This window comes from Musa acuminata, chromosome BXJ1-4 (genome assembly GCF_036884655.1).
Source record: "Musa acuminata AAA Group cultivar baxijiao chromosome BXJ1-4, Cavendish_Baxijiao_AAA, whole genome shotgun sequence".
NCBI classification, from domain to species: Eukaryota; Viridiplantae; Streptophyta; class Magnoliopsida; order Zingiberales; family Musaceae; genus Musa; species Musa acuminata.
The window spans coordinates 4,270,263-4,291,025 of NC_088330.1; the positions used below are offsets into that span (position 1 = coordinate 4,270,263).

General features: G+C 41.0%; 4 protein-coding genes across 6 annotated transcripts; 1 reads left to right on the top strand and 3 right to left on the bottom strand.

Moving 5' to 3' along the window:
• The first annotated feature begins 951 nt into the window (after nucleotides 1-951).
• On the top strand, nucleotides 952-9,389 carry LOC135642499 (U-box domain-containing protein 44-like). Of its 3 annotated transcripts, none has more exons than XR_010497994.1 (5): nucleotides 952-2,443; nucleotides 2,641-2,944; nucleotides 4,899-5,386; nucleotides 5,665-7,122; nucleotides 8,073-9,389. XR_010497994.1 is itself a non-coding variant. In XM_065158705.1 (4 exons), exons 1-4 carry the CDS (start codon nucleotides 1,034-1,036, stop codon nucleotides 6,661-6,663), a joined length of 3,201 nt encoding a protein of 1,066 aa, XP_065014777.1. In that variant the 5' UTR covers nucleotides 952-1,033; the 3' UTR covers nucleotides 6,664-7,215. The 3 variants fall into 3 exon arrangements, 1 of the variants encoding a protein (XP_065014777.1); XR_010497993.1 differs by having other exon boundaries at nucleotides 8,104-9,389; XM_065158705.1 differs by lacking the exon at nucleotides 8,073-9,389 and having other exon boundaries at nucleotides 5,665-7,215.
• LOC135642505 (U-box domain-containing protein 15-like) lies at nucleotides 7,985-10,833 on the bottom strand. The gene is made up of 4 exons (XM_065158715.1): nucleotides 10,102-10,833; nucleotides 9,882-9,998; nucleotides 9,117-9,542; nucleotides 7,985-9,031 (listed from the first exon to the last, which is right to left on the bottom strand). Exons 1-4 carry the CDS (start codon nucleotides 10,438-10,440, stop codon nucleotides 7,985-7,987), a joined length of 1,929 nt encoding a protein of 642 aa, XP_065014787.1. The 5' UTR covers nucleotides 10,441-10,833.
• Nucleotides 10,834-11,393: 560 nt separating this feature from the next.
• LOC135642513 (GDSL esterase/lipase At5g55050-like) lies at nucleotides 11,394-14,064 on the bottom strand. The gene is made up of 5 exons (XM_065158725.1): nucleotides 13,757-14,064; nucleotides 12,547-12,677; nucleotides 12,221-12,457; nucleotides 11,895-12,144; nucleotides 11,394-11,810 (listed from the first exon to the last, which is right to left on the bottom strand). The coding sequence occupies exons 1-5, from the start codon at nucleotides 13,998-14,000 to the stop codon at nucleotides 11,590-11,592; spliced, it is 1,083 nt and encodes a 360-aa protein (XP_065014797.1). The 5' UTR covers nucleotides 14,001-14,064; the 3' UTR covers nucleotides 11,394-11,589.
• Nucleotides 14,065-15,653: 1,589 nt separating this feature from the next.
• Nucleotides 15,654-20,375, bottom strand: LOC135642521 (ATP-dependent zinc metalloprotease FTSH 1, chloroplastic-like). Its single transcript, XM_065158734.1, has 5 exons — nucleotides 19,036-20,375; nucleotides 16,726-16,972; nucleotides 16,461-16,644; nucleotides 16,191-16,362; nucleotides 15,654-16,094 (listed from the first exon to the last, which is right to left on the bottom strand). Exons 1-5 carry the CDS (start codon nucleotides 20,323-20,325, stop codon nucleotides 15,873-15,875), a joined length of 2,115 nt encoding a protein of 704 aa, XP_065014806.1. The 5' UTR covers nucleotides 20,326-20,375; the 3' UTR covers nucleotides 15,654-15,872.
• Between the last annotated feature and the right edge of the window lie 388 nt (nucleotides 20,376-20,763).

Sequence of the window (20,763 nt, forward strand, 5' to 3'; positions counted from 1 at the left end):
AATTTATAATGTATATTTTAAATATAAATTATTGTGTGATATTTTTAAAAATCATACTTAATATAAATGTTGGATTTAAAAACACTTAAATATTGATGACATCTCAACATAGTATTAGCATTTCAACATTTATAAGATGCTAATGTATTTTTTTAATTTTAAATAAATCCCAAGGATTAGAATGTTTGGAAATATATTTGAAATGTAGATTAAATGAAATGTAAAATTTTCAAAATGATAGTAAATTTAGGTTGAAATTTATTATAATGAACTTTGATTTCACCAAAAATATAGAGCAATTTAAAATTCATGAAATATACAACTCATGGTATAATAACAAACAAAGCTTTTGAATAAAGTTGACATATTTTTTTTTATGAAGGGCTCTCTGAAATTTAATCCAAAATAATTTAGTTAAAACTATTTTGTTACGGATAAATTTAATCTGTATTTTTTCGATGAATTTTTATCAATTTTGATATTTTTTTACTTAAATTAAGGGTTAAATATGGATGAAAATGTACATTCCATGATGGAAATATCTAAATAAGGTGAATATAATCATTACTTATTACTAATAGTTTACTATGGCTTTTATTTTTAATGTTATGCTTAAAAACACTAAATAAATTAATGTCATTGGACATGTGAATATTATCGCATTGTGATGATTCATTGCATCATATTTAGCTTTTGATTATAATTAAGTAATCCTATGGTTTCTACGTTATACAATTTTCACATGGTTTTTCTACGTTAGAATCGATTTTGTAGAATAATTACTTTTATATTTTTATGAAGATAATAATATTAGTTATTTTCTTAATATATAAAACATAATAATATTATACATACATTATTAGAACGTTGGGCCATTTGCACACCTTTAACACGTTGTGTCATCTATACATACGATAACAATACATACATAAATGATTGGGGTGGGGCGGCGAACAAAGCAGTAAACTCCGGTGTCCGCATAGCACTCCGTGCGCGATCCCATCTCCTCCAATCGGAGAGGACCAACACTTGAATGACTCCATTGCTGCACACATCTGCCCTTTGTTCTTCTCCTCCTCCTGTCTCAACGCTGACCGCTGACCCTATCGCTTACTCCTTTGTTGCGTCTTTTCTTGGCAGAGTAGAGCGGCTTCTTCTCCGCTGGACCGGCAGCAACTGCTTAGGAGACAGCGGGAAGATGGCCACGGCGGAGCCGATCATGAACGCCTCGCTCGTCCCGGACTCCGAGCTCATTTCTCGGGCCGTCCAGGCCGCCTATGGGACCATCCGCGCCGCCCGTGACGTCCTCGTCGAGCGCCACAGCTTTGCCGAGCTGGCCGCCTACCTGGACCGCGTCGTCCCCATCCTCGACCAGCTGAAGCCCACGACGCCCGCCGCGAACCGTGACGGCAGTTCCCCCCTCGCCGACGCCGCTGGGATCCTCGCCCGCGAGGTCGAGGCCGCCCGGGTTCTCGCCCTCGATTGCGGCAAGCGCAACCGCATCTATCTCCTCCTCAACTGCCGCCGCATCGTCAACCGCCTTGAGTCCGCCACCAGGGAGATCGGCCGCGCCATTAACCTCCTCCCCCTCGCTTCCCTCGATCTCTCCTCCGCGATCCGCGACGAGGCCAAACTTCTCAGCGATTCCATGGTCCGGGCCGAGTTCCGGGCCGCCGCCGCCGAGGAGGAAACCCTGCGAAAGTTGGAGTCGGCCATCCAGGAGCACAACTCCGACCGGTCCTACGCGAACAGCCTGCTGGCCCTCATCGCGGACGCCGTGGGGATCTCCAAGGACCGTACCGTTCTCAAGAAGGAGTTCGCGGAGTTCAAGGAGGAGGTAGCGGAGGCCAAGCTGCGGAAGGACCTCGCGGAGGCGATTCAGATGGATCAGATCATTGCCCTGCTCTCTAGGGCGGACGCCACCTCGTCATTCAAGGAGAAGGAGGCGAAGTATTACAGCAAGAGGAACTCGTTGGGGAGCCAGCCATTGGAGCCCCTCCAGTCCTTCTACTGCCCCATCACCCGTGACGTGATGGAGGATCCCGTGGAGACTTCTTCTGGGCAGACCTTCGAGAGGAGCGCGATTGAGAGGTGGTTCGCGGACGGCAACACCACTTGTCCGCTCACCATGACACCTCTCAACACCGGCTTCCTTCGGCATAACATCACTCTTAGGAAGTCCATCGAGGAGTGGAAGGAGAGGAACAACATCATAATTATCTCTTCGATGAAGTCCAAGCTCAGTTTGGACGACGAGGTGGTGCTCAGGAGCTTGGCCCAGCTGCAGGAGCTCTGTGAGGAGAAATTTTCGAATAGGGAGTGTGTGGTGATGGAGGATTACTTGCCAATTCTTGTCGGATTGCTTGGAAGGAATAACTCACAGATAAGGAATCACACACTCTATATTCTTCGATTATTGGTGGAAGATAGCGATGATAACAGGGTAAGGTTTCATTCCAAAAATATCTATGATTGCCTTACTAATAATATCTAGGTTGGTACCAAGATGCCTATGATCCTTTTGGTACGGTGTAAACATTTCAATTTGTGTTGTTCACATGATAAGGATGATGGCTGCTAGTAATGTAGTAATAGCTCCTGAAATCATCAAAAGTGAAATTCTAGAATAGTTTGCTGCAGGAAAAAATAGCTGAAGTGGACAATGCCATTCAATCCATTGTGAAATCTCTTGCACGGCGCACCGATGAACGTAAAGCAGCAGTAGCGTTGCTGTTGGAGCTATCAAAAAATAATGCAATTTGCGGCCATATTGGAAAGGTACAAGGCTGCATTCTTCTACTAGTGACAATTATAAACAGTGATAACAACCAAGCTGCTGATGATGCTAGAGAGCTTTTGGAGAATCTTTCTTTTCTAGATGACAATGTAGTGCTGATGGCAAAGGCTAACTATTTTCAGCCACTGCTCCGGTGTCTTGACTCAGGTACTTTGTTTTTATCTGGTTTTCTGGTTATTTAATCTTGAAATTGTTATTTGTTTACTCTTTCAAGACTACATTTTTATTCTAGAAATCATGATCATGACATAATTTCTTTGTGTTCTAATATTGGTTTCTTCATACAAAATTTTTATTGTTTAAGAGAGTAGCTTCCTTTATTGAAGACTTGATTAACCATTTCCTTTGCCTTTTCATCAACTGGTGAACATAAAGCAATTATTTCTTATAGTAGGATTTTTGTATTTGTCCAGAAGTTATCCCATTGTCTACTGTCCAGATGTTATTGCATGGCAATTATGTGCTTATTATTTTGTGTTCCTGTTTACTTAGTAATTTCTTACATTGATGCCTCTAATCATATTGAAAACTGTGCATCTTAATTTTCTAAATTTCTGTCTTGTTAAGACTAGCACCCTTCCTATGCTAAAGTAAATATTTTGTTCTTCAAACAAAGATTTATTTTCAAAAAAGAAAGTAAAATGGGACCAATTGATGGGGAGTGGAGAATACTCGGAGAGGATGGGAAATAGGAAAGCAGAGTATCGGGGCTTCAAACGAGAAAGTATAATAACAGAAGTATGAACGGAAGTAATTCATATAGTGCACATTTGTCTAATTTTAGCCTTCTACACGATGAGATGATAGGTTATAGAAGTGACCATTTTGTTGATTATGTTGAGACTTAAATCAATGACCTACCTCTTCTTCTGCAATCTCTGAGCAAGAAAGAGGCATCCTAAAATACTGTCAGCATCTACAGCAGTGGATTTCTATCACTGATGACTTTCTAGCTCAACAATGTCATCGACTCTGCTACTTTCTTGCAACAAACTTAGTAAACGGGTCTTTCATGATAGGAGCCTAGAATTATTCATATATGATGAAGGTACGATATCACCATATTGAGAAAATGATACTAATGGGAGACATGCAACTGATAAGGAGAATGGTTCCAGTCTGAGTTCATTTATTTTGCAAGATTCAACCCCATTAAAATCTCATTTAAGCATTATAGGTTAATTTTCACTCCAAATATTTTAAAGAATTAATATTTGATCATGTGTAATTATTTGAAAAATCATTGATTCTTCTTGAGTATATCTTTCTGTATTTCTCTTTGATTCGTGTTTCTCACTTTGTATCAATGCCCATTGTTGCCTTTCCTCATTCTCCTTTCTTATTTCGTATTTGTGAAGCCCTTTGCGCGTTGACTTGCCCCATTACCTTAAGAAGATTATATAGGATGGGTACATGTAACAATCAGATGTAGTTATCACCATACAGTATCTGAAATTTGCAGTATCATTACTCTCTTCTATATGTGCTTACCATACAGTAGCAGTCCACAATTTTTTAAATTATTTAACCTTAAAGTAAGTTGCTGTACTTGGCCATTCACGTAACGAGTAAATTTAAGTTTTTCTTTCAATTCACAGGCAAATTGATTACAATTGTCTTCTTCCTCTACATTCGTTGAGTTGTAAATAAGATTTCATTATTTTATTCTAATCAGAAAGGATTTACCAAGATTGGATAAATAGTTAAAAAATATTGTCTTCTGGGTTCTTCTCTAGATTTTGTTGCTTTCTCATTTTTCCGTTAATACTACACTTATGAATCCATCTAATTCCTTATCAAGGTACTTTTTCTGGGATGTTTTTCCTCAATATGAAACAGAACATTCGTCAAGCCTTTTTGTATCATAAATTCAAGGGATAGTTTTCGCCAAAAATAAAGCAGTCTGGCATGAAGTTCTTTGTTTGTTGTCTAAGAAACGTAGATGAGTAAATGTTTTCTTACCTACTCCATCAAAACTTCTATGATTATATGAGGTCTTTCTGAAATGATTTAGATGTTTTTTGCAACTTACTCTTTGTAAAAAATATAAGCATGAAAGATTACCTTATATTTTTCAAGTACTCAGACTTTAGATTTTCAGGTCCAGAGTATTTGAAAATGAAAATGGTAAAAGCATTAGCTGAAATGGAATTAACTGATCATAGCAAGGAGACCTTGTTTAAAGAGGGAGCATTGCAGCCACTTCTTCAGATGCTCTCATTAAGTGATGCAGATGGAAAAAGAATGGCCATTAAGGCTATTCAGAAACTCTCCAGCTTTGGTCCTAATGGTTTACAGATCATCAGGGACGGAGCAATTTCACCACTTCTTGACCTACTATTCCAGGCAATACCAGCATCTTCCAATCTAAGAGACCAAGTTGCAGCTACTATTTTGAATATCACTGTATCAGCCGCTGCCTTGCAAACCAATGAAGCCCTGAGTATTCTGAAATCAGATGCTGAAATTTCTCGGCTCTTTTCCTTGGTGATGCTGACTGGGCCAACTATACAACAAAGCATTCTAGGAACATTTTATGCGCTGTGTCAGCTTCCATCAGCGAAGGACATGAGAACTAAGTTGAGGCAGGTAACTATTTGTCCAAGCCATCTTCATGAAAGCATGGCAATTAAGTTATTTTATTCTATTCATTGTACAAATTCAATTTCTGAAATTTTATTTTTATCAGTTCATCTCCTTTTCTGTTCTTTTCTTGTTCTGAACTCCCTACATAAGACGTGTAGTTTCATTTATTATTCCAGAAATAATCTACAGTATCTAGTCTTATCCCACTGACGAAAACATTGTTCTCTTTTAGCATTTTTCCAGATTATTTTGTAATCTTGATTTTTTTTGGTTTCATGCAGTTTTCTGCAGTCCAATTATTAATTTCACAATGTGAGCACAGAGATCTTTCTGTAAGAGCAAGTGCTGTTAAACTGCTATCTTGCCTCATGGAAGATGGAGATGATAATGTGTCAGTTGAAAGTGTTACTCAAAGGTGTCTGGAGACTTTGCTTTCCATTATCAAAACCTCTAAGGATGAGGAAGAGGTAGCTGCTGCATTGAGAATCATTTCTGATCTTCCTATAGGGTACACCCATGTAACTCGATGGATTGCAGATGCTGGAGCAATAACAGTATTTGTCAGTTATATTAGAGATGCAAAGCTTATTGGGCCCTTCAGGAATAAGTTAATAGAGAATGCTCTTCGAGTTTTGTGCCGTTTCACAATGTCAACAAATCCAGAATGCCAGAAAATAGCCGCTAAGTCTGGATTGATCCCCTTGCTTGTCCAGTTGTTGGGATCTGGCACTCCAGCTGCAAAACGATATGCAGCTACTTTGCTATGTCAGTTTTCAGAGAGTTCACTCAGCCTGAGCAGGCTGGTAGAGCGACATGGAGGTTTGTGGTGCTTTGCACCCCCACCTGAAATACGATGCCCAGTGCACAATGGTGTTTGTTCAGCGGAGACATCATATTGTCTTTTGGAAGCAGATGCCATAGGACCACTTCTGAGTTTGCTTGGAGACTCAGATTCCAGCATTTGTGATGCCGCTCTAAGTGCACTCTCAACACTCATAGAGGGCGAAAGGCTGCAAAGTGGCAGCAAGGTACTTCATGAGTCAAATGGCATTGCACCCATTGTAAAAGTTCTGAGCTCTCGGTCAACTGAGTTGCAAGAGAAGGCACTTAACGTTTTAGAGAGGATTTTTCGACTGCAAGAGTATAAGCGGATCTATGGTGCTTTAGCACAGATGCCTTTGGTTGACATAACTCAAAGAAGCAACGGTCCTGTTCGAGCTTTGGCAGCTAGAATACTTGCTCATTTGGATGTGCTTCATGATCAATCTTCCTATTTCTAAGAGGCAGTTATTTAGATGCCAGGATAAAGCTCAGTTCCAACTGAGTGGTATATCCACAAGTTCAGTTCAACATTCCATGCTTCATTCGGGTCACATGATAACTTGGAAAGGGATGAATGTGGTTTGTATCACGTTAAAGCCATCTGGAGGACTTGGTGAGACAATTCTCATTGAGCACACCGAAACAAGAAAGCTAGCCAGTGCGTGCTGCTATCACACACATCAATGCTGTTTTTATGTGGAAAAGAAAGAAAACCAAGGTCACCCTGACAAAACTTTCAGCATGATAGCTCACATTTGTCGCACAATCTAACCGCTTAGAGCTTTTGACATGGTTGAAGAAAGATATTGGGTAGCACGGTGTTTCTCAACTTGGCGACTGTTAAAGCTATCGGTTATTTCTTTAGGAAGGAACCAGAAGTTTTATGTACAATGTTGCACATGCAATCCACATTTCAGGTATCTTCAACTTCTAGCCCATTCTTTGAAGAGTCAACGTAAATTTGCTTCTTCATGAATGAATAAAATGTGTCTATTTTGTTTCTTCTTCAACATTCTATTTTGAGATTATTGATAAATTTATGCCCATATGAAGCCAATGATGCGTATCTCAATATGCTGATTGCTGATATTAGGTGTGAAAATTTTCATACCTTGTTCTATCATCTAATATTTGTTTTCATGTTAGATCGACTCTATCTTTGACATTGTCTTGTGACTATGGATGCTGCTTTGTTGCCATGTTTACACATGAGTAGGATTCAGTTCCATATCTTATCTGAGAATTGCTTGCGCATAAAATAGTGAGGGCAATGAGGAAAGGGCTCTGATATTAGTGTTGTAGAAGCTACACTGTGGTCTCAGAAAAATAAAGAGAATCATAAATACATGTATGGTAGTTCATAAAAAGAATCACAAATAATTGGAGGGATAATTAAATACTTACAATGCGAGAAACATAACACCACATAGTAAGAAAGAAAAGATCTTTAAGAGCAGCTAAGATAAAAGGAATCATTGCACTATAAGCTGTTCTATCTATTTGACAGCTGAAGAGGAACAATGATTCAGTATCACAGATGGTATAACTATGATGGTCACACGCTTCCTCCACACATTACATCATATTATATAACAGACGACAATTGAACATACTGTGTCAGCATATACATAGAACTAGGCGTGCTTTTTTACTTCTAAAAACTCTTGAGGAATACTTTAGATCTGATGAATCATAAGACGAAAGCGACTTACTTATATGCCCGCTTGGTACGAGGGTTATAGTCCCTCATGACCAGTAGATGAGGATTTCCAAGCTTCGCTAAACCTCCTTGCACTTGTTTATAAGCGGAAAAAGGGACTTCGCCTTCCTCTTTGCTCGATTAGTTCCACTTTTCTCTACCTCACAGACATGCTCATACACCCCCAACCGTAGCGCAGCTGAGACCAAAGAAGAATTATGAGTACCCAATTCAAGAAGTACGGAGAGTGCACATTCCTTGTTCTTGGGGGTGCCTTCTTTTATCAGCTGCACGACGGTTTCAATGAAAGGAAGCTGCCCTATGGCAGTGTGGCCATCAGGATGTGATGCCAGAAGAAGGAAGATTGAGAGGGCTTCATCCACCATGCCAAGGTTCTTGTCACACAGTACATTAAGCAGAGGAGCCACTATTCCTGCATCAATAGCTCTAGCCTTGTTCCCATAGTTCAGAACCAGATTAAAGAGTGCAGTGGCAGCATCCTTCTTCCCCCTAATGGTCCCATCCCGCAGAAGATCCACCAATGGAGGAATGCCATTCATGTTCCCTATCATCACCTTGTTCTCTTCAAGCATTGACAAACTGAACAAGGCTGTGGCCGAGTTCTCTTTAGCCTCAACCGTGCCGCTTTTCAAGATTTCAATTATAGCAGGAATTGCTCCTTCTTTGGCTATGATTCTTTTGTTCCTCTCATCGATCGACAAGTTCAACAGAGCTGTGACAGTCTGTTCTTGGATCTTCGAATCGGGATAAGGTATCAGGCCGACCAGAGCAGGTATTCCACCATGCTTAGCGATCAAAATCCTGTTATCGGGATTCTCCTTGGAGAGCATGCGGATCTTCTTCACTGCCTTCCGCTGCACATCAAGATGAATGGAGGACAAATCTCTCACCAATGAAGGGATCTCTTCCTTTTGCTCTAAATGATCAGAGTCCTGGTCTGCATCTCTTTTCAACAGCTCAACTTGGTTCTTCTCACACCACTGCATGATCAAGTTACGAAGAGCATAGTTTGGAGCTAAAGAGAGGTGAGCCAAAGTTTGTCTAGTCTTTGGGCAATTTCGATGACCTGCATCCAGCCACTTCTGTATGCTTCTTCGTTCATATGTCTGTGAGAACGGAGGAAAGAGCAGTTAGCAAAGATTACCTTATCACAAGACTCAAAAACAACATAATTGGAGCAACTTAAAGCACCTGTCCTGTTGCAACAATGACAGGATCCGACATGATCTCCAGAGATACAGGACAGAGGAAGTCATTTGGAATCATCAACGATGGACACTTCTCGAGGTATTTAGGCAAGGTGACGTCGCTTAACCCTTTAGAATCTTCGACTCCTGCAACTCGTTTAAATTTATTGAGCAGATCCATGATCTGCTGTGTACTGTCTGCATTTGCCCCACATCTTTCTTTGATGAGCTTTTTGATGGCCATTGTTTCAGCTCTTAAATCTGGTAGAGTTTGCAACTCCAACTTTTTCGCTAGCCTTTCAAGTATGGCTCCATCTGCGTTCCTGTCGTCCCTTTTTGAGAGCACAACCATCAAATCCATGGCAAGCTCCATGTCTTGAGTATCAATTCTCCTCTTAGCTCTTCTTAGTTGCAAACTCATCAACTCAACCTCGAGAAAAAAAAGAAACAAAAAGAAGTGAGAATGAAAAGCTATCCATTTCTAGATTAAGAGAAAAAAAAACCCCCCCACATGTTGAATTTAAAAAGTAGTAATCTATGATGTTAAAAAAAAAAAAAATCGATTCCTTTTATCTTTTTTTGGGTGCTTAATTAGAGATATTTATCCTTCTTCGTTTGGTTATACTTTTTGAGTTTTGTGAAAAGCATTTAGAATTATTGATAATTCAATCAAATCTTTAAGACATAAAAACAAAAATTAAGCCTATTTAATATATTGAAATAATTCAGTAGAGCAATTAACATCAGCAACTTAGGAAAAGATGGCTACCTGTTCTTTGACTTCATCCGAAATAACAAGCGCACCATACGGCATGCCCTCTAATGCCTGATTCATTCTGTCATATACCATATGAAACCTGCCCATTACCGCCTCACTCTCCAATGCCTAAAAACCACCAGAAGTAGAGAGATAGAAAGGACTCAGATCAAATAGGAACTCAGAACACGAAAGGGATTTGGAGATCGTGAACATCACACGAAGCGCAAACCAGATAGATCTTGCTCCCGTCGTGGCAGCACCTCAGCAACTTCCTGGCAGCGGAGAACGCCTTAAGCAGGCCACAAAGCCGGGCGTAGGCGGCGTCGGGGATAGGGTACTCGAGGTCCTGCAACTCCTCCAGCAGCGGCGCCACCAGCTTCATCCGCCGCACCAGGTTGAAGGACTCCTTCCGCTGCGTCCGCCGGTACTCCCCGAATGACCCAACGGAGTCGATGATCTCCAGCAGCTCCCCGACCAGGTCGGCCACGTCGTGCTCCTCCCCCTCCTCTCTTCCTGCGCCGGCCGCCATCGCCGCGGGGTTGGTCTTCTCCCCCTCCACGTCTCCCATGCTAAGACTAGGTTCAGTAGTTGGAACAAGGAACGGAGGAGGTCGGGTCGATCATGGGGACGACGACTGGAGGGCTGGCGCACAAGAAACCCCAATCCGAACGCTTGTTTCCAAATTTGTACCGGAGAAGGTTTCGGAGAGACGACGGATGGAGAATAATTCTCGCGCGCGCTTCGGCTTCCGCTTCGATGATATAAGAATAAAGGAGGGGATGTTTACCACCCGTTGGTTCGTTGGAGTTCTGCGAGAGGGGACGACTCCGGAAAGCAACGGAGCAACCTGCAGCTATAATTAGTCTGTTAGCCGGTTTGGAGCTGTTGGTAGGCCGTTAGCACTGTAACGCCCATCAAACTTGAAACTGAATCACCGCCAGTAATTCGATTTTACATAAAATAGATAGATGTATTTTTCATTTTTTGTAAATATATTTGATAGAAAAACATATTTAGGAAATTATTAATAGAACGGTGTCTTCCGATAAAGATGAATTACTAAATAATTTTCTAAGTGAATTGCCACTTATATGATTAAAATGACTGCATCTCATCCAAATTTATATCTCTTGGGATATTTCTCAAGGTCATGATTTTTCTTTCTCTTAGATTGAATGAAAGTTTCATTTCATAATTTTTAAATTACTAAAATAATATCATCTAAAATTATATTATTATCAAAATAATTTAGTGAGAAATCAATATTATTTGTATTTCTATTAGGTGAAATTTTATTTATTTATTTATTTTAAAATTTTATTTTGTATTTATTTATTTATTTTATATTTGGGCTATAAATTTTTTTATAACCATCACTATTCATATCATGAGTCAAATTCATACTTTTTATTTGGATTTATCGGTTTTATCCTTTCAGAGTGAGCTTTAAAAAAATCACTAAGGATAAGTGAGACTTGACGAACTTATAAACCCTTAGTTCTTAATACTCCTCAATCAATATGAGACTAAATAATCTTATCGTTATTAAATTTTTAACCCTTAATTGCTTTTATTGATAGTGGAAACAATAAGATCTCCGAGCATAGCATAGCATGCTACAAACAAAGTGACGATCTTAATCCTATCACTGTTTATTCCGAAACAACATGTTGCTTGCTGTTCTTTCCTTGAAACATGGATGAAAGATGAGCCATCATCACTCCTCCACCAGCTGCTTCAGATTGATGGGAGCAGCAAACTCCAAGGAGCCACCGTAAAACGCCAACCCCGCCCTCGCCGACGTCGCATGCGTCGGGTGGATCCTATCCCAGAAAAGGTACTGGTTGCGGTTCCCGCAGTAGGTGGTGTTCGGCGAGCAACCCGCTTCTGCTCCCAGCTTCCCGCCTCCGCAGCATGCGCTCTTCACATCCTTGTACCCTAAAGAAGCACGAACGTACGCTACTCGTCAGATGATATGATCTCGCGGAAGCATTAATGTGGTAGCAGTCGAAGCTTACGTACCGACGCCCGCGGGATCGGCAATCATGCTGAGAACGACGTTGTAAGAGCTTCCGATCGTGTACCTCACGCCGTCCAACTCGGAGGAGAGGTTGGCCAATAGAAGCTTGATTCGGTCGTTTACACCCTTGGCCAAGCCGTTGAGTCCGTCGATGCATGCTCCTAAGGGATGCTGGCTTCTCGAGTACGGACAGCACCCGATGGGCGGCACGTCGATGAGCGCGAACTTCCTCGCTCCAAGATCATACAGCGCCTGCCGACGACAGAGAAGGAGTGATCGTAAGATGTGGGTCGGAGCATTAATCACGTCTAGTTTGAACATTGTGCACCTTCAGATGGATGCTGTAGTTAGCCACCATGGCATCGTAGAACTGTTGCGTCTGGGCAGCGCTGGGAGAGCTGTTGGTGGCGAAGAAGAAGGCGAAGACGTCGTTGCCGCCGGAGCTGATGAGGAAGACGGATCGGGACAGCAGATATTTCGCCCTGGACGCGTTGGTATGCGACACGATGTTCGATGCGAGCGCTGCAAAGTCTTGTACTTGCTTTGTCATGGTTATCGTACTCCCCTGGTGGATCGGGACGGAATGCAGGGGTGATCAAACGAAGGAGGAGATGGCCAAGCGAAAGAAAGATCATGAGCGGCATGCATGCTTACTGTGGTGTCGAGAATTCCGGATCCACCAGACGCAAAGTTGACGCCTCTCAGGCCTCTCAGGATTGGCGTGTGGGTTTCGTTGACGATAGAAAGATACGGCGGCGGGCTCCTTCGGAAACCCATATGGATTGCTGCACATACATGTCCAAGACAACAATCGTTCATACAGCAAGAAAGCGGAACACAGTGGACAACACGTCACACGAAAGCAACTTGAAACTCCACACATGGTTGGTAAACAGCACCCATCAGTTTTGTTGTGTTGCGATCTCATCAGGCGTGGTGATGGAACGTTCCCTACTGGACTGGTCTTTACCATATAGAAAGATAAGGCTTGCTCACTTTCCGATCTCTTTCATCATCATCCTTTTGTCTTCATCATGAGCAGCTGTGCATGGTGAGTGACTTCCACTATGAGCTTTGGTAGAGTTTGTTTGTAGGTCATCAAAGATGGTATAAAGATGTCATCTCGGTCATTCATTTATCTCAGAGAAACGATGAACTTGTAACTAAAGCCATGTCCATTAATGGCATAAAAGTTGCAGGCTTTCACCACCCTTAACTAAGTTACATCAAGTACAGCTTGCTGGGTTATATCACACTATAAAAGAACCTATGATTCCTTCCTTAATACACACACTGTAGCATCTCATTCTTCATGTGCAGACTCCTTTTTCTTTAATACAGACCATTCTTTACCTTGCAAAGACATGCTTTTCCAGTGGCTCTGTGACTCCTTTTCTATACAATGGATCATCTCAAGAAATCCATATCATCTTTTGATCATGTCAACCAATCTAACAGTTCATCAGTTCTAAACCGAATCGAAACCGCGGTTCGATTTCAGTTCTTGATTTTAAAATATTAGAATCGATTATTTCGGTTTCAAATCGATTAAATAGATAAATAAAATAAAATAAAATAAAAATAAAAATAAAAAAAATAAAATAAAATTGAAACTAAAATTTAGATTTAAATTTTACTTTAATTTTTTTCTTCTAAAAATAAAAATCAGTAGATCAAACTAAACCAGCGATTGTCATTCCGAACCGAAACCATCTGGAAACGCGGCCACCGCTACCCATGAGCCTTGTGTTCTTGTGCTTCTTCTATTTCGATGGACGTTGCTCGGCTAAACAAACACTATCATAGGAGAACTACTTACATATGAGCTCAAAAACATGATCATGATCAAGGAAGGCGGACGTACCCATGAAATCGATGCCGTTGTAGCCGTTGCTGAACCTTCCGGTCGGCCTCTGGTGCGGGAAGTCAATGCCGTAGTGAGGGAAGTTTGCCTTGGCGTCATCTCCCGGCAAGTAGTTGTTGTTGCCGACGTCCGCCGTGGAGTCGCCGAAGACGTAAACCGCGGGAACCTTCGGCTCGGCGGAGACGACGACAGCAAGGAGGAGGGGGAGGAGGAGGAGAAGAAGGAGATGAAGGACCGGCCTCATCGCCGCTGCAGCAATTATTGGCCTCTCTACTTTGCGCAGGGTGGAGAAGGTGGCCTCTCTACTTTGCGGTGGGGGAGGCATTTATAGAGAAACGTCAAGAGGAACTCCTCATTATGGCGCATACTTTGTCTTCTTACATGACGGCGAAATGCCAGTGTGAACTGTGAACGTTGACCGTGGACTTTGACTCGATCCGCTCACGTTCGTAGCCGAAAGGCCATTTCATCTACGTGTCATCGGAAATTTGATGGAAATACATTATGCATTATACATTAAACGAATGTAGAATTTGAATCTATCGACACATTTGTTTAGAATCGATATAATAGTTTATTGTAGCAAAAGCAAATCATTATTTATAGGGATTAATTATAGACACTTATTCATTGTCCACATTATTAAAATAACATTAATCAAATAATAATAATAATAATAATAATAATAATAAAACTGAATTAAATATGCAAGAGCTTAACTGTTGTAGTTGTCGAGCTGTCGACTGGTAGGTGTTAATCATATAGCATCAAGATATTGACTACATGATGACTAGATATCGATTATATAACACTAGATAATCAACTATGTGATTGGTATGTATTGATCACATAAGGTATCGATTATATCATTATTCTACGCCGTCGCAACAAAAATATCTCTGTTTTTGTTTTTGCATTAGTGTCTCAATTTTATTTAACAAATTTTTATTTATTTTTTATTTTTCAAATCAATCATAATATTTATTTAAAACTACAAAATAAAATATTTATGAATCGGTTTAGTACAAAGACGAGATTTTTTTTTGTCTGTCTTGTCTGATAAATAAAAATAAAAAAACAAAGTAATAAATATAATATTTCACATCACGATTCTTCTTATGACCCATTCGGATCACGCGACCCATTATTTAAATCCTATAACATCAATGACACTCCGCAACGAGTTGGTCTTAATAAATACTTAGTCGGAGTCAATATCGGTGGCTAATTAATTAATAAGGTATATTATATATATTTTAATTAATAAGATTGAGTTCATGTCGAGATATGGTGTACCAATTAAAGTGCTTTTGGGACTTTATAGCTTACTAAAATGGATCAAGTGCTCGGCCAGGCTGTGCTCACTGTGAACTCGGACCGCCTGCCATCTGTGATCGCAAATAAAAAACTAAGCTGGCAAAAATCATTAGATTATATGATAAATTATAGAACAAGAATAATGTAGCCCGATATGGTTCTCCATATATGATTAGGTACTATTGTGAGGGTCACTCAAATGAAAAATGCACATCTCTTTCAATCATTCTCACACTTAAAATGGAGATTTCAATGTCAAAGCCTTCTCAAGGACTAGGATTGATGAGCTTTTTTTATGTGGAGTAACTTTTCTTCTACTTGGATCCTCTATAGAGTCATTTTCTTTGCATTTTAATTATGAGGAGATTCATAAAATATAAAGGTTTATGAAAGAGTTTCTATGTTTATTAGAAACCATTTCTTAATAGAACATCTAACTTTAAATGGCAACAAAAAAATAAACAGCTACATATATAAGAAAGAATAAACACTTCTCAAGAAATCTTCCCATGCGCTTTAGCATTTAATTATGGACATTATGAATATGAAATATATTTTGAGGTGTTCATAGAACTCCATGTCTAAAAAAAATCATTTATTAATAGAACATCTTATTTTACATCACCGTGAAAAATAAATAGCTACTGATTATTTTCTGAGTCATCCATAACCAAATTAAGGCTTCAAAATAGAGTGTATATTATACACAAAATTCTTCTCTTTTCTTGCTAATTTCCTTTTGGTCCAATGTGTTTGTGAACAAAACTACAACATGGAAGAGGCATGGTTGTCTGTTTAGTCATGCAACATACAATTCTGCTTTGCCATCAATGAACAGGCTCATGAACTCGTCTCCGTCGACAGTCTCCTTCTCGATGAGAAGCTGTGCCAGCTTGTGGAGGATATCGCTGTGCGTGGTTATGATTTGCTTGGCCCTGGAATAAGCCCTCTCCACAAGCTCTCGCACCTCAGCATCAACCACATCAGCAGTTGCCATGGAATAATCTTTTTGAGTTGACATCTATCAAACAACACAATCATGCATGCCATCATCAGTACAAGCCTGGATATATAAAGATCTAGGAACATAAGCTGAAATGGCTACATGTTCAAATACCTGTTGACCCAGGAATGGATTACCACCAGACCCACCTATGGCTACCTGTCCAATCTTTTTGCTGAATCCAAACCTCTCAACCATCTGTCTTGCCACTCTTGAAACCTGCATGAAGTCATTTGAAGCTCCTGTTGTGACATTCTCTTGTCCGAAGATCACCTCTTCTGCCACCCTGAAATGCAGCAAAAATACATGGTTGATGGATGTAGTGATGACGTACAAAAGAGTTGGAGAAGTTTAGTCGGGAATATCCTTGCTCTTCTTTCTAACCTTCCTCCGAGGGCAACAGCCATTTGGTTCTCTAGGTAACTTCTGCTGTAAAGTCCTGACTCGAGTCTCTCCTCACTTGGGGCAAAGAATGTAAGACCACCAGCTTGACCTCGAGGAATAATGGAGATCTTGGCAACTGGATCATACTCGGGCATGAGTGCCCCCACAAGGGCATGTCCAGCCTCTAACAAAACATTGAAATATCATTTCATTTGAAACATATGGCAAACTGTAAAAATTGAAGCTCAGTTAATGAGACACTAACCATGATATGCTACCAGCTTCTTCTTCTCATCTGATACAACTGCGTTTTTCTTTTCAGGTCCTGCAATTATTCTCTCCAGAGCATCTGAAATTTCATCCTTGCTTATCTCCTTTAGGTCTCGTCTGGCTGCAAGAATAGCTGCTTCGTTCATCAGGTTTTGCAAGTCAGCTCCAGTGAAACCAGGGGTTCTTCTAGCAATTTTCTCAAAATCTACATCCTTAGCAAGTGCTTTCCCTCTTGAATGAACCTATAAATAGAAAAGGCTTTTACACGCACCATAACAGGAATCATTTACTAGCTACGATTAAATTCTGAGAAAATTGATATAAGAGATTAAATTACGTCTGCAACTTGTAGAATTGGCCCTAGTAACGGTAGAAGACCATTTCAAAATCATGAAGAAATTAATTAGTTATGCAGTATAAATATTCAGGTGCTTGAATTTTTTGCATTGACACCTTGACTAGGCATACTCATTCTTACAGATGTAAGATATGAACATATTGAATAATTTTGATGAAAAACACGTTGGCAAATTTGTGTTTAGCTACAGTTAGCAGATCATTGATTCCATGTAACCTATACAACTTGCTATCGGTAGTTGCAACATTGAAATTAAAATGACTGAACATAATCAAGAGATGAGAAAGGACAAGAATAGCCATTAAATTTAAACTAAAATTTAATCTGAACCAAACCATCTGGAAAGAGGTGATCTGCAACACAATTTACACCTGAAACAGAAAATACGAATGGTTTTGCAATCCCTCATAGAGTCTCCATGTACTTTCCTTTTATCTTGTAAAAAATCCTCGCAATAGTAGTGTTTTATCTTCCAATTCACAGTTTGTCTCTTGCTTAATTTGCAGATGTTACTATGCTAGATGATTATTACTAATTTACTACCTCTCAATCCAAACCTCTTACCGTGCTTTCTTGATTTTATGTGTGCTGATCTAGTGAGCACAGGCTGTAAGTGCTTTTTGGGTTAATAGATTTACTCTTTTTTCTGGAAAAAGAATCCAAACCTCCTCAAGAGGGTAACCACTTTCCGTCACACAATTTGTAACAAAGTGGTCAAATGAAATATTGATTTAATATGCAAGCTATTTGAGGGCAACTTTGAAGTAGTAAAGCTTTCGCATCAAAGACATAACATAAATTGGTTGTCACTCGTACAAGGTATAATCTGATGATAACCTCATAAATTCCGCAATTGTCGTTTTGGACCATAGGCTTGGAAATACTTCATCCTGTATTACTTTTCAAACACGTGTTATCGCAGAGCAGTTTTGGAACACTTCATCCTTATTATTTTGCAACACAAAGATAGTTTAGGCAGCAGTTGCCTATCCTTGGATGGTAGTAGTCAAGCTAAAATAAAGGTTCTCAACAAAATCACATAGCTTGATCAAAGACTTATTGGAAGAAAAACCAATAATCTTAAATAACCGATTTCAAAGAATTAAAAACTACAAGTTAAAACTTCGTTAAATGGTTCAGACACTTTCTGCAGAACTTAACAAGAAGCCATATTGTCTCAACTATTTGGGTCACCTACATGGATAATTCCTACCATTGAGCAAGGATGATCCAGCAAGAAAATAGTAATAGTGTGTCAAATGTAAAAAACTGCATCTTTGTTTAGCATTCAGCTATCTGTCATCATATAATATAAAATAAACATTCAAAAATCATCTTGATCATACTAAAGCGGACAACGGACTAAACCTAGATCCAGATGAAATTTTTTTCCAGTAATACATTAACCAATATTCAAGTACCAGAAAAAAGAAGATGAATGAAAAGCTCCAAGCAAGAACCTTGACACAAAAAGCACTTCATGAATTTGCACTGAAAATGGTAGCTGAAGCCTCATTATTGTGGATCACTAACAAGCTTAACAATTTATATATCACATACTTTCACTAGAGCCTCCGATTCCATGAATTGATTTCAAAAGGCAGAAAAAAAAGAAAAAAAAATCAAGTTTCATGAAGAAATCCTAATTTTCGCACAACTAAGCAACACTAGGAAGCAAGATTTTATAATTTGTAATTAATTCAGAAGATCCATCGACTATGGAGCAGGATTGTAACATGTAATTAATTTTGATGCTTCAAAAGATATGTTATGGAATCGGGTCATGGAACAAAGAACTATTTATTGTGGTACATGCACAACTTATCAAAATCTAAGCATCAACAAGCAAAAACATAAATATCAATAACCAAGAGGTATTTTATAAAACATCTACATAAATATCATTAACAATTAAAGAATTTATGAGTTAAGCTATCGCCAACAGACCTGCAGGATCTTCACTCTGCCAGCAACATCAGGTCTATCAACTGTGACCTGCCGATCAAACCTCCCAGGCCTCAGCAAAGCCGAATCCAGCACATCTGGCCTGTTAGTCGCTGCCAGTACTATCACTCCACTGTTCCCCGAGAACCCATCCATCTCCGTCAAGAGCTGATTGATGGTCTGCTCCCTCTCATCATTGCCACCGCCAAGCCCAGCTCCTCTCTGCCTTCCCACCGCATCAATTTCATCGATGAAAACAATGCACGGTGCCTTAGCCTTTGCCTTCTCAAACAGATCCCGGACCCTCGACGCCCCCACTCCCACAAATAGCTCCACGAACTCGGACGCTGCACACGAGAAGAACGGGACTCCGGCCTCTCCTGCCACCGCCCTCGCCAGCAGCGTCTTGCCGGTACCCGGCGGACCCACCAAGAGACAACCTTTAGGAATCTTCGCCCCCAAAGCCGTATACTTGTCCGGGTTCTTCAAGAAGTCCACCACTTCCTGCAACTCAAGTTTGGCCTGGTCGGCTCCGGCGACATCAGCGAAGGTGACACCGGTCTCCGGAACCTCCTGGAACTTAGATTTGGACCGGCCAAAGTCCATCGGCCCGCCAAGCCCACCCGGCCCGCCCCCAGGTCCCCCCTGGGACCGGCGGAAGAGGAAAAAGAGACCGGCAAAGGCGAGAAAGGGGAAGATCAGATTCCCGATGAAATTAAACAGCCCATTGCCGGCGTCCCCCTCCGAGACCGAGATGTCCACGCCGTTCATCGCCAGGATGTCGATCAGGTCGGGATCGTTGGGGACGATGACGGCGGCCCGGCGGCCATCGACAGCCGTGAGCTGAAGCACCCCGCCGTCCTTGCTGAAGCGGACGCGCTCGACCTTGCCCTTCTTGACGGCATCGAGGAACTCGCTGTAGCGCCACTGGGAGCCCTCGGGGAGGTCCGAGGACGTCTGCGGCCTGGGGGCCGTGAGGAGGGACTGGGCGAAGGGGTTGTCGGGCTTGGAGGCGGCATCGAACTGGACGGCGGGCGGCGAAGGGGGAGGCGGGACCGGGGCGACGTCCTCGGCGATGGCGACCCGGGGGAGGGAGGAAAGGAGGAAGGCGGCGGCCGCGGCAACGGAAGGGGACAGGGTGAGGCGGTTGTCGTTGCTATTCTTGTTGCGATCGAGGAGTGATCGAATGGAGTTGGTTCGTCTCGGGAGGAGGAGGGAAGGGTTGGGCGTGGATTTCGGACGGAGTCTGGTGCCGAATAGAGTGGAGGTGAGGAGATGGCTTGCGGAAGCCATTGTAGCGAAGCGAAGCAAATCCGTGTGCGAGTCTATCTCTACGGGGATCGATCGTCCTTATTGCGAGACGATTACTGTGGAGTTTGGGATGTGTGTAGGGGTTCGTCTACGTGGAGTCGATTGTGGCCAATCGTTTTGATATTTGGGGATTGGAGTGTCAATGAGACGACGGAATGAAAGAACAAAGAAAACGGTGCCAGTGAGGAAAACAACGGTAATTGTGCTGTGCCGTGAGCCACGTCGAGGCATTCGTTATGGCAGTTTCTTGTTTTAACTTGGAGTCATAGTCATTTCCAAGCAGTAAATTATATATATATATATATATATATATATATATATATATATATATATAATGTGGAATTCCATAATTTATATATGAGATCGTGATATGAGTGAATTTTGCAATAAATTTTGGTCGTTGTTACTTTTAATGAATGA

What these genes read in the sequence shown, in the direction of transcription:
- LOC135642499 (XM_065158705.1), top strand. Translation starts at nt 1,034, where the DNA reads ATGACTCCATTGCTGCACACATCTGCCCTTTGTTCTTCTCCTCCTCCT. An exon ending in AAGATAGCGATGATAACAGG is followed by an intron (nt 2,444 to 2,640) that starts GTAAGGTTTCAT and finishes AGTTTGCTGCAG; the next exon opens with GAAAAAATAGCTGAAGTGGA. An exon ending in GCTCCGGTGTCTTGACTCAG is followed by an intron (nt 2,945 to 4,898) that starts GTACTTTGTTTT and finishes TTAGATTTTCAG; the next exon opens with GTCCAGAGTATTTGAAAATG.
- LOC135642505 (XM_065158715.1), bottom strand. Translation starts at nt 10,440, where the DNA reads ATGGGAGACGTGGAGGGGGAGAAGACCAACCCCGCGGCGATGGCGGCC. An exon ending in ACGGGAGCAAGATCTATCTG is followed by an intron (nt 9,999 to 10,101) that starts GTTTGCGCTTCG and finishes GGTGGTTTTTAG; the next exon opens with GCATTGGAGAGTGAGGCGGT. An exon ending in TCATTGTTGCAACAGGACAG is followed by an intron (nt 9,032 to 9,116) that starts GTGCTTTAAGTT and finishes CCGTTCTCACAG; the next exon opens with ACATATGAACGAAGAAGCAT.
- LOC135642521 (XM_065158734.1), bottom strand. Translation starts at nt 20,325, where the DNA reads ATGGCTTCCGCAAGCCATCTCCTCACCTCCACTCTATTCGGCACCAGA. An exon ending in GCTGTTGCCCTCGGAGGAAG is followed by an intron (nt 16,363 to 16,460) that starts GTTAGAAAGAAG and finishes GCTGCATTTCAG; the next exon opens with GGTGGCAGAAGAGGTGATCT. An exon ending in ATCCATTCCTGGGTCAACAG is followed by an intron (nt 16,095 to 16,190) that starts GTATTTGAACAT and finishes GTTGTTTGATAG; the next exon opens with ATGTCAACTCAAAAAGATTA.
- LOC135642513 (XM_065158725.1), bottom strand. Translation starts at nt 14,000, where the DNA reads ATGAGGCCGGTCCTTCATCTCCTTCTTCTCCTCCTCCTCCCCCTCCTC. An exon ending in CAACGGCATCGATTTCATGG is followed by an intron (nt 12,678 to 13,756) that starts GTACGTCCGCCT and finishes ATGTATGTGCAG; the next exon opens with CAATCCATATGGGTTTCCGA. An exon ending in ACTACAGCATCCATCTGAAG is followed by an intron (nt 12,145 to 12,220) that starts GTGCACAATGTT and finishes TGTCGTCGGCAG; the next exon opens with GCGCTGTATGATCTTGGAGC.